General features: G+C 39.5%; 1 protein-coding gene across 2 annotated transcripts in view; it reads right to left on the bottom strand.

Annotated features, from left to right (window-relative positions):
* fbxw7 (F-box and WD repeat domain containing 7) overlaps window positions 1–12,051 on the bottom strand; it is a 115,432-nt gene that overhangs the window by 52,631 nt on the left and 50,750 nt on the right. Inside the window, exon 1 of one of the 2 annotated variants that reach the window (XM_041036018.1) lies at window positions 8,203–8,600. The exons of the other annotated variant lie outside the window; for it this stretch is intronic. Within the exon in view, the coding sequence (XP_040891952.1) occupies window positions 8,203–8,430 (228 nt within the window). The 5' untranslated portion in view covers window positions 8,431–8,600. Of the gene's footprint in view, window positions 1–8,202; window positions 8,601–12,051 lie in introns of those variants that run through there. 2 annotated transcript variants of the gene reach the window in all.

Here is a 12,051-nt window from a genome sequence, read left to right as displayed (position 1 = left end):
AAGACTGAATATGATCACTTGGCCACTGACAGCTGCAAGAGGAGATACTGTACATCTCTAAGCTGAAAAATACATCATCACAAAGCTGAAAACAAGGTTGTTTTTCTTAGCTCACGAAAAGCAGTTTTTTCTTTGTTTCAAAGCAAACCCCTAAGTTTGTTAGACTAGTACAGTACAGGCATTTCGCACAACATACTTTTCTTTGATAGTACTGAGTTATTGCCTTTAAACAAAGTGTGCCAGATGAATGAGTTAAATGAAGACACCTGTAGAAGACTTTCCACACATTATTCTGATTAATTTCAGCATCTGCTATAAGTAGTAGTTTTCTATCAACCAAAACTTAGCATTTGCTCTCCTCCTCCTCCTGGCCTCCTTGTCCTTTAGCCATGATGACATTAAAAAAATGCTAAAAACAGAAAAGAACTACCATGTCGTATACTTCCTCTTTTCTATCCTTACCCCTTCTCTTTTCATCTTGCCCTGTTAGAGACCTTGCATTCTCCCGAGGATGTAATCCTCTTGTTGCTGAGCAAGTTTTTAAATTTCTGCTTAACCTCTGAACATCAGGCCTCTGTGACACTCGCTAAGGTATGCACATGCATATCCTTGTCTTCCTTCTGCTGAAGTAATGAAGAGGCACTTGATACTACACCAACTGCAGGTGAATACTAAGAGGAGGCAAGCTCAAGGTTTTTGTCTTTGCAAATAGTCACTATGAAGAGGTTTAGGGTGCATAGGGTGTTTCAACAGAGTAAGGTTGCTATCCAAACAGACCTACAGCAAGTGTCCAGACAGCACTGCAGCACATCAAAAGCAGGGAGACCACACACTGAGACTCAGACAGCAGGGTTCATACATAGATTAGACAAACTATGCAGATGGCCGCATCAGTTACAGTCAGTCTATCAAGGCTATCTTCACTGATGACCAGATTATAGTGAGCAGGACACTGTGAAAGGCACAGGACAGGCTTGTTGAAGGTCAGCGCTGGGAAATGCTGATTCTAAGAAAGGGGAAAAAAGACCAGGCCCAGTGATTCACAGCTCACATTTCTAGAGGCAAATACCGACGAAGTCTGATGGAGCGTCTAACTGTAAGGACAAAATTACATCAACGTTAAATAGATGATGGTTGCCAAAACAAATACTGTCACCATGGTTACATCCATCAACTGGAAAGACAACTGATTTGTACGGACTGTGTTTCAAAACTAGTATTCTCCTTCCGCTTCTTAGATTTCATACGAGAATCTAATGCTTCAGAATCTATTGTCCTTAGAATTTTTAAAGAACAAACACAAATGGTGCAAGCACTGACCACATTTAACATTCGCCTTCTTAAAATTCATTTGGGTGACCACTTCCTTGAATCATGAATTTTGACCAGTGGGGAAAAGAAATGAGAGAAAACTTGCAAACTTGTGATTATACAGTTGCCAACTTAGAGACTACTTTAAAAACACAAAGATCAAATATTTCAAATATCTTCGAGCAGCTAAATATGATCACCAACAAAGGTGGGCTATACTACTTTTTTGGGGGGGAAGAAAAACCTCAACAGATTTGATGCAAGAAGCAAAAAAATAAGCAACAGGTTTTACAACACACCAACAAAGCCATCAAATTTAGCTGAACCTGAAGAACTGGTTAGCGAGGTGGCTTATTTAGATTCAAGTTTATTGAATGTGTCAAACAGTGTTGAATTATGTAGCAAAATGTGTGTGCCATGTAAAATACTTGCTTGTATGTGTGACAGATTGTGTTTGAAAGGTTTCTTTTAGCTTTGTGTCTTCAGTTAAAATACAGTGTTTAGGGGCTGTGACATGTTCCTGATGGATGACTGTGGCTTTTCTCAGCTCCTTTCTAACAGCGTGGGAAATGTCAGTGCCTTCAGGCTGCCCTGTGGCAGGTGGGAGCACATCACTATCCAGTATGCTCTGTATGTAAAACACCACACAACAGTATAACACTATACACCCACCAGCTTGAACTCAAGTGGTATTTAGACCAGGCTTAGGTTCGCTGATCACGTGCACTGTCAAAATGCAAAGACCACACCGTCATTTTGACATTGTCAAATATTGAACGTATGCTGAAAACGTGCATGAGCAGCACATGAAATGAGATATTCATAAAGTTATGGAAATATTTTTTGAACACAGTACTTGCAAATGATCCCCATTTCACAAAATATATCAGAAAGGCTGAGGCAGATGGACTTAAATCACAGCAAATCGGCTTTCAAGGAAACTCTGCTGGCCTTTCTGCTGCCATACTTTTGAGTCTCTATTTGAATCTATGGTAAATAGAACAGTTTGGCTGATCTGGGTGCTGGGTAGCTAGCTGACTGGATCTGTGTGCTCCCTGGAATGGGACTGCTTCTCAGAATAGCCAATGGCAGATGCCTTCCTCCCCTCTGTGTTATTTGGAGCCCAAGGGCAGTGGAATCCAACCTCCTGCAGTGTACTGTGGTGTGGTCCTTACTTCAGAACGGAGAGAAGGGCTTGAAGCTGGGAGGGCAAAATCAGCTGTCTTTCAGTCACTGACTCATGCAAGCAGGACATACGTGCTTAGCAAATGGGGTGAAATACATCAAGGTGACAACATCGGATGACTCTTTGTAGCAAGCAAAAAAAAAAGTTTTATAGCTTAAAATTTAACTTAACACATTTCAGCAGCCTGTCAGATCAATACAGCAACCTCTGCTTTTTACATGTGGCTAGGGCTGCAACTACTTATCAGTATCGTGATTAATCATTCTGTAGATAAAATATCAGAAAATAGTAAAAAATATTCATCAGTGTTTCCCAGAGTCATTGGTCTATGAAATGCTAAGAAAAGTGAAAAATCATAATTTCCAACAATCACAATGTCCTAAATATGACGTCTTCAAATTTCTTTTTTAGACCCCTTTATGACCAATTAACAGTCCGATTTCCTAGTTTTCAGGGATAATGCTGTAAAACAAACAGAAAACTCTGAAATTCCTATCATACAGTCAAACAGTTCAGTAAAATAGGAAAACCAAACTAAGACAGCATTCTCTCCTCAGTTTCACACCAGCTTCACTCCAGTGTATTACAATGTATTGCATCAGTAATGGTGGAAGAAAAAAAAAATTTAAAGAATAAAAACATCAAAAGATTAATTAGTTTCTTGTCCTGTCAGACACAATATTCTGCATTTGGCTATCCACTAAAAGGAGAGAAGAGGTTAAAAGGTCTGAGTGATGGTGTTTGTGTAGCAGCATAATGCTGCCACGGGGGCCTTACTTTCTTTACAACACTTATCTACAGAGACCAACGTTAGAAAAGGCAGCTGCTCCTCCAGGGCATCCAGCTTATGTGAAGTGATTCACTGGCTGCTACTGAACATCGAACAAGTCAGACAGAAGCAGCAACATTTGGGTAGCACATATAAAAGTTTCAAATAAATTTACTATACATGTAATGGAGACTATGAGGAAATTAATTTAGGTTACCTAAATTTAATAGTGTGTAATAAAGAGTACATAAAAATCTGCATTGCTGATGTTGCTAAGAGACTTTTAGTGTTTTAATCAGGTGAATGTTGGATGGCACAAATCTTGTTTTCGTGTGGTGGCTGCTGTTAGTGTTCCCTCTGAGGCTATTTTTCATTATAAGCACTAGAGAACTGAACTCATCATCTTACTGAGGTACTGAGATAAGTTCTGTCCCTCTACAACTCTGTTTTGCTATTTAATTTGACAAGCAACCCAATCCTGACCGTTACTCCAGTGGCACTTAACTGACATTCAGAACTGGTATACAAATAATCGCGGGACATTGACAGGTGGTAGCAACAGGCAGCGTTTTTGCAAAACAAAAAAATGTGAGACAAAACCAGAAAGAGCAGCAAAGAAATGGTGATGATTGTGATGCTAAAATTTACCACAATCAAAATACAGAATTCACTGAGGTGAAATCAAGGTTCTGGTAATGGGAAACAGCCGGTTTTGAAATATGAATTGTAAAGGCAAGTAACACTTGAACAGCTATCAGATCATCTGACCTCCAAGTAGCAGGATCTGGAGCAGTATCATGTCACTCTAGTTGTCACATACCGCTCAGGCATACACAACTCAAATCGAAAGTGTATCCAGGCATATGTTCTCAAAAATAGACAGAAAAAAAACCCAGTGCATCCAAATAGAGATGGCTTTTTGATGTCTCTCTATGTATGCGTCATTATGATAGCAATTTTTATAATTACAAAAAATGTGCATAAAACTTGATAATTAACTGCTCTCAGCTCACAAAGTTGTTATTACGAGTTCTGGTGTGAATGTTGTTTTTGTCTTAATTAACCAGACATGAGTCTCTGTATGGATATGTATGTGTCTAAGAACAATTAACCAGGATAACTGTGGCTCGCAGTCTTAAACTGACAGAGTGACAAAGGCTAACAAATGACACCAGCAAAATGTAAAAACAGCAAAACATTTAAAAAACAAAGAAAAAACAAGGAAAAAAGAAAATCTACAGCAGATGTGTGTCTCTAATTGACGTTTCTGCAGACAAAACCACAGGAAACCCTAAAGCTCTAGTCAAACTCAGTAAGGAAAGTTGCAACACACCCACAGCACCTGCTCAAACAGCAAATGCATCTTGCTGATAGTTGTTTATATAGACATAGCTGCTATGGGCATGTCCAGATCACCTTACTCAACAGGCCTGCAGTGCAGGGTGTGGTGGGCGAGAAAAGTAATACCACAACTAAAATGTCCTGCTGTTAATGTTCTATATCTTGATCACTATCTCCAGGAACAGCTGGATGCCCATTCTGGCTCTCGGAAATACAGTCTCGATTCTGCTGGTCACGTTTTGACTGGAAATTTAAACCAGGATTGTTTTTATCAGTATAGTATGAGACATTGGGCCGGGCAGATCTCACTCAGAAGACATTATACATATAGGAAACAGCCTGGCCTCATAGAAAGCTTCCATGCCTGTGTCCATGTGAACATTTTAACTGGAGCTGGAAAGGGGGGGTGATAAAGCAGATGATAAATTACCTCCAAATTTTCCATGAAAAAGTAAAATATGTAATAAAAATGTGTAATTTTTTTATCCTCTCTTCCTTCTGAAGACATAGTTTCAGGCAACTTAAGTCATACCGTACCACAGAGACACTGAGAAATCCCAGCTATGCCATTCACCAGAGACAGCTGCCACATGCACAGCAGAGCCCATGTGGCTTCTGCTCTGCATGGAGCAATAGGAGCAACAACTCCATGAACTGGCCTTGTGGGACCTTGCAATTAGTTCATCCAGCAAAACAGATTCCGTAAATAACACAAAAGTTCAAGATTCTTTTCTTCAACTTCTGACTTGTGAAGTGTTGCTCAGCACAAGCAGTTGCATTACTTTTCCATGCAAACAACAGGGTTTTTTTTTTTTTTTTTTGTACAATATCTTGTACAAGATCCCTTCATGTACTGTTGCCGCTGGCATGCGGATGGCAGAGTTTAACACTTTAAATCAAGGCCTAATATAATCCCAATTGTGCTTTTCCCCAGTTCTTTCTTGCTTAAAATTCAAACCAGTTTTCATCCTGCTTGGGAACCGAGGCTGATCAAACCATCTCTTTATTCCTGCTCCAAAGAATTACACATGTAAAGTATGTTAACCATGATGGGTGAGAAACCCAGATTTCACTTGACCATGAAAATAAACAAGACTAAGCTGTACGTCAGCAAAAATGCTCATAATGACAATTCGAATGCTGAGTTGTTTATCATGGTCACCATGTTAGTTCAGCCTGTTAACACGCTAATATTTGCTCAAGATCATTTCACTCAAAGCCCCAAATGTCAACCTCATAGCTGCACTGAAGAAACAGTCAGTGGATCACCAAAGTCATTTGGAATCATGATCTGGAACCCATTGGTGTTTGTACAGAATTTAAAGACAATCCATCTAAATGTTGTTGAGATATTTCAGTGTGGACCACGGTGGTTGACCCACCGACTCGGAGACAAACTGGCACTGCCATCCACAGAGCCATGCCACTAGTATGGCTAAAAAAAAAAAGCAAAGCACAAATCTTGGAAATGAAGACAAAATTCCTTTGATGCTAAATAAAGGTATGACTGCAACATAAAATTATACAGACCATATGTAGAGATGGTAATTAGGGATGAATTGTAACATCTTACTGTCAGCGGAGGTGTAATACAATGCTGTTGAAATTTGTTGAAAAGCAAGGCAGGATTAAAAAAAATCTACTGTATAACTACTACATAAACAACAGTAATTAAAGCCAAGTCATCATAGCAGACCCTTTGTTTCGTAAAGCTGACCAACTTAGTAACTTGCTTTGATCTGGAAGAAAACTGTGAACGGAAAAACAACAAGCTCACACTCCCCAGTCATTGTGACATCTACCCTTATTTCTATTTCAGTCTTTGCTCAATACTTTCTCCTCACTACCCAAACCATCTCCAGTTTTTCCTCACAGCTTAGAGGACGACATCTTTAACAGTCTGTCTTTTTTATGTCTAATGAAGGAAACACTGTAAGCACCACCGTAATTCAGAGGTGAAATGCAGCTCTTATATAAGATCTTAGAGGCTTAACGTTTAAATTTGTTTAATTTAACTTGTCAGGACTGTCATGTGAACAAGACAAAAAACACAAACAAAACATATTCCAAAAAAAACCCCTCAAAAACTGAGTTTATGATACAAAGATTGGGCGAATACCTGGATATTGAGTAAACAGCCTGTAGTCTTTAAATGGAACCAGTGATCTAAGTCTAATGTTGCATCTCTTTGAGTTGTCCTGGACAGTCCAAAGAGACTTGAATAACATGTCAAATGCTTATCATTATGTCAGTTAAATAAAGGAAGCCACAATATATATTTTAAATACATGTGCATATGCCTGATTAATTAAATCTGAATAACTTAAGTATCAATTTTTATTAATTTCAGTGTTCTAGGGCTACAACTGATTTTTATTTTCACGATTGATTAATCTGCCAATTATTTCCTCAATCAATTAGTTGCTTGGTTCCTAAAACATCACTGAAAAATTCCTGTAAACAGCACCGAACATTCTCTATAAGTCAAACTTGAGTAATCCAATGTCTTGTTTTGTCCAAATAACGTTCCAAACCAAAATTCATAAATATGCAATTTACTACACTGTAAGCCAAGAGCCAATTACAGAACAAATAACAGAAACTGCAAATTTTAATGCAAACCGACTTCCCAACTGACAGCACAACACCACCACGTAAACATAAAAATAGGCATTAACAGTTGATTTAAGTCGAATCACCATTACAAATGATTAGAACCACTTTCCTGGCCATGATGGATGACACTGACCAATATAGGCTATTTATTTCATTTGTATATGCTGCAAATTAAACAGATTACTGTATCTAAAAATCCTTTAACAACATCCGTAATAAGCCAAATTATTTATTAATCTGAATATTTTAGATAATTATTAACCTGTATATTTAAAATAAAATTCACCATTGTTTGTGACAAATACACCATAAACAGCAAATCCAGTATGCAATTTTTTGATTTCTCTTCAATTAATGCATTTATGTCTTCATCTAAAAACATAACCCTAAAAATAGTCTCATTGCTGACGGCCTTTTTAAGGTTATATGTTGGTGTCATTCGTCTATCATGGGTGGAGCCAAGCGAAACTATGTATCTATGAGCGTATGGAAACGAATGATGTAAACCTGACAAAATAACAAATCCATCATATATCATAGCAAATGTCTGAACTTATTCTTATCTGCTCTTGCGAATACAACTTGATAGATTTTTAATTTCACATTGCCTGAGTACAGTTTAAAAAATTCATCTGTAAGAGCTGAAGGCAAATACCAAAAAACATTTTGAGAGGTTGTAACTTTACATTAATCTAAGTTAAATTAAAATTGAGCAAAACTGAAAAAGTTTAATCGTAAATAAATAGGTAAAAGAAAATGTTTGTTGTGCTGACAAAACAGAAAAAGTAATTAGTAAAACAAATGATCAAAGCTTGAAATTTTGATTTGCCTTTTTTGATAAGCCAGCAGATACACAAAGCAACCATCGAACAATCGAAGTGACAGGGAGTGAGAGAGTAGGATAACCTTTGACATTTTCAGGTCCTGTGATTCAACCAAACCCAAACCGTATGGCCTACCTAATACATGCAATACTCACCCGTCTGCGGCAGAAAGGCAAACCCTGAGCAATGATGTTGATGCTAAATATCTTGAGTACTTTCTGAGGAGGTAACGGTTCCATGGCATCGTTCTTGGGGTCTGGCAGGTCAAGTGCCTGGCTCTCCAGAGGGACGTGCAAAGTCTTTTCTTTCCCACGGGCAATATTTGGCATCTTTCTTCGAGCACCAGACGACGAGAAACGGGGAATAGGGCAATGCCGCAGCATTGCAAAAAAAGGTCGTTTAATGGATCATATCCCAGGAGGACCTCTAAAAGCTGGCCGACCAGTGTCGTAAGCTGATAACTTTTCTTAAATGAAAGCAGTGTCTCTCTTGGACCTCACAACCATTGTGCGACGTTTTTGATACTGCGCTCACTGTGCCCCTGCGCCTACCTACTCAGAACACATCTCCCTGCTGACTGGCACCCTTTAAAATATCTCTGGGGTGTGAGGTCACTGCTGCGCCCAAGCCAGCCGAAGCAGCTGCTGTTAGAGCCTGAAAAGAGGATGGACCAACTCAGCCTCTCCCCCCTCAGACAGGCACCATGGAATCTGCTCTCATGACCCCTCGGCGGTGGAATGTGTACCAGCAGTCGCCCGACGCAGCACACGTGTCCAGGGAGCTTCCTCGTTGTGGTCATTCTCTGACCTCTTTATGGTCCTCCCAAATTAGTGGCCTACATCATCACCAAGCCCAGATAACTTTACCCCATGGAAATTGTCAACATACAACAAACCAAAACATTACTATATCCTAGTCTGAATCACATTTGTCAACCTAAGTGCTGAAGCAAGGATTTCTCATAGGCTAACCTTCTCTGACTCTAGTCAAGGTGTCAATGAATGTCAGCGACTCTATGTCAGCAAAGAGACTGAGGATATTTCAAGAGACGATGGCACAGCTGTCCAATATTAGTATGTGTCACACATGCACTTTAACCAGGATTCACTCGACCAAGTGTCAAGAGGGATGTACTTTTGTGTCTATTAAAGTGTTTTCAAATGCAGCTACAAGGAGAGAAGAAGCAGCAGGATGTCTTTTTTTTCCAGTTACACCTTGATACCAAGCAAGGCGTGTGAAATAAGTGTAAAGGTACAGATTCAGTCAGTGGAAAGAGACAACCTCCCCTGTGGACATTTACATGTCTGAATACATGGTAACAAAAAGACCTGCAGGGCTTAGCCTCTCTTCTATTCTCACATCCACCATTGTTTGAGGAGGATTACAGGGCCAGAACATCTATCAGAGAACACCGAGGGCCGACAGTCAGCCATTGGATGCCATTGAGTGTTTGTGGCTGACCAACACCCATAGTTTTTACAGTTTGTTCAGCACAATTGGAGGAAGTTGCCGCCTTATCGGCAGCTGTTCAGCTTATTGACCATGTTGAATTAAGCGGAGGCAGTTGGTGTGAGAGCTCCCTGACTGGACATTCAGTCTGACAATTCAGGGATTTCACCCATTTGTGCAGTTTTCCCTTATTTTTTGCATTCTGCCTCTTCGTAACCAAAGCACAACATTATGACAATACGAGTGCAAAGTAAGGCACAACTTTACAATGGCTACACAAATCCTCAATTCATATTCCAAGTATTTAACATTTAACAGATTCACAGTGGCAAAGAATTGTTTGGTTCGTCTTTCATTGATATTTTTGGATTCTAACACAGGCACAGAATACACATTAATGTCCACTGTGAGCTCACCATCAGCTGCAGCATGCTTAAATGTGCAACTTTTTAAACAGACAACACGGGGCAACATGAGGCACTGCAATTTGTCTGACGAGTCGGCCTTTTTTTTTTAAGTTTAGCTTGGTTTGTCAGGGCCCCAATGCAACTCTTTCCTTCAGCACAATGGATAAATAATATTTTTCAAATTTACAGGCAAAATTTGAATGCAGAAAGGAAACTGGCTAGAAAGCTAGAGTATTTCCATGTAGTTCTACAAGAAAAAAGTATCTGACAGCAGATCCATTATCCAATTTCCTAGAATTATTCATTTCTAATTTCGTCCACCTGCATGACTGGCTAATATAATTATTTTCCGTTTGCCTGTCACTTTACAGATTGCAGTATACAGTATGAAATAACCAACAAGGCACCTGTGAACGACTGCTTGTTTCTGACATTTCCCAGGCCTTGTAGAGGTTACTTGAGCTTTCAGACTAATCTTAGGCCATCAAGCTATGTGACAGACACACTGTTCCAGTCTGCTACAACATGATCAGCCCAAAGTAACTCGTTAAATAGCGAGCCATGAGAGCATATTTAACTAACTCTTAGCTATTATCTATTATAACATTTCCTATTAAATGATCCAGGATCTAACATTCAACGACCAAGAATCCCAGAGCCAAACCCAAAGGAGATTCTCGTGTAAAAAGGGGATAGAGTTACTGGAGTACTTGAAAATGTTAAATCAGTGTTTCTAACTTTGTGTAGCGGAAAGGGGCTTATTATTATGTCCTCTCACAACAAGGCAGAAAATGTACTATGAGTATCTTAGGAGATTTGGAGTATGAAGCTACAAAGGTAGATAGATACTTAAAGCACCATTGAGCTTTACAGTAACTTAAAAAAACTACCCAAATGGAGAGGACCAATGCCACGAATAAAACTACTGACTGCAAACCACTAATAATTTAGAAAAAAAACTTTTTATGTCACAAAGTTACTATTGTACTAGCTCATACAAATGCCCATAGAGTACACCAACAAAGTATAACAGTGGCAAATTATTTTGTCTGCTTTCTTTTAATACTGTGTCACAGTATTACTGCCTGGTCACTGAGTTTGCAATCCCTGATAAGACATCAAGACTGCTGGAGTGCCAGAGGGTCAAGAATGTGGCTTGTAGTAACTCAGTACTCTTATAAATCACTCCCAGCTTTTCAAAACAGCTGAGATGACACGGCATGGCTGCAGATATAGGCCTGGTGAAGGAGGAAGCTGTAGTCCTTGCTTGTTTAGTGTTAAAGTTTTTAACACTGAAGCTCAAAGGAGAATGCACAAAGAGAAATTTTTGTTCAGGCATTAATTTCGCTTTGCATGAGAATATATTATATTAGAATATGAAGTAAATGTAGTCCAAGTTCATTCGTACCAATAATAAATTTAGACTGCACAATTCTTTCATATTATTCCTGTCATTTCACTGCTGCCAGTTTCACTCATATCCCATCACTACAGCCCTGGAAAGCACGAGGTGACATTGTGAAATGAAAATCTGTTTATGGACTCAATGAGATAAAGTATCTTAAAATAGGCAATGTAAAAACGCAAAAGGCCCTCTCTAGAGCCAGTGTTTGATTTGTCCTTTCTGCAACAGTGGTGCAAACATGGTAGGCTCTGTGGAAGAGGACCTGCTCCCTACGTAGATTCTTGGTTTCAGGTTATTATACAGTAATGAATACATAATTATGAACATTACATTCAATTTCTGCCAATAGATCCCCCTAAATCCTACACACTGGCCCTTTACAAAAATCATTACACCATTCTCATCCTCTTCACCCCCGCACTGTCTCTACATCAGGCAGCAACGGAGCTACAACCTTTGCCAAACACCAGAGGCATTACTAGAAAAAACAAATACATGAATGCTAACTCCCCTGCTCACACGGCTGGACGGCTTCCATGTGAGGCAAGCAGCAGTTAATTACTAGGTAAAGCCTGTGGTACAGTCTGGGCACAGCTGCACAAGCACCCACAATCTGAGGGCCCCGGATTACTGTATGAACATGACTTTCAGACCACTGCCTCCCTCTGGTGTCAAAGACTTGGACAACAATGCTCCACTCCCTCCCAATACAGTTTGCTGGTAGTATGATGTCGCCTTGCCAA

The sequence above is a fragment of the Toxotes jaculatrix genome, chromosome 4 (assembly GCF_017976425.1).
Source record: "Toxotes jaculatrix isolate fToxJac2 chromosome 4, fToxJac2.pri, whole genome shotgun sequence".
Taxonomy (NCBI): domain Eukaryota; kingdom Metazoa; phylum Chordata; class Actinopteri; family Toxotidae; genus Toxotes; species Toxotes jaculatrix.
The sequence above is the reverse complement of the archived record's forward strand: the minus strand, read 5'-3'. Positions and strand labels throughout refer to the sequence as shown.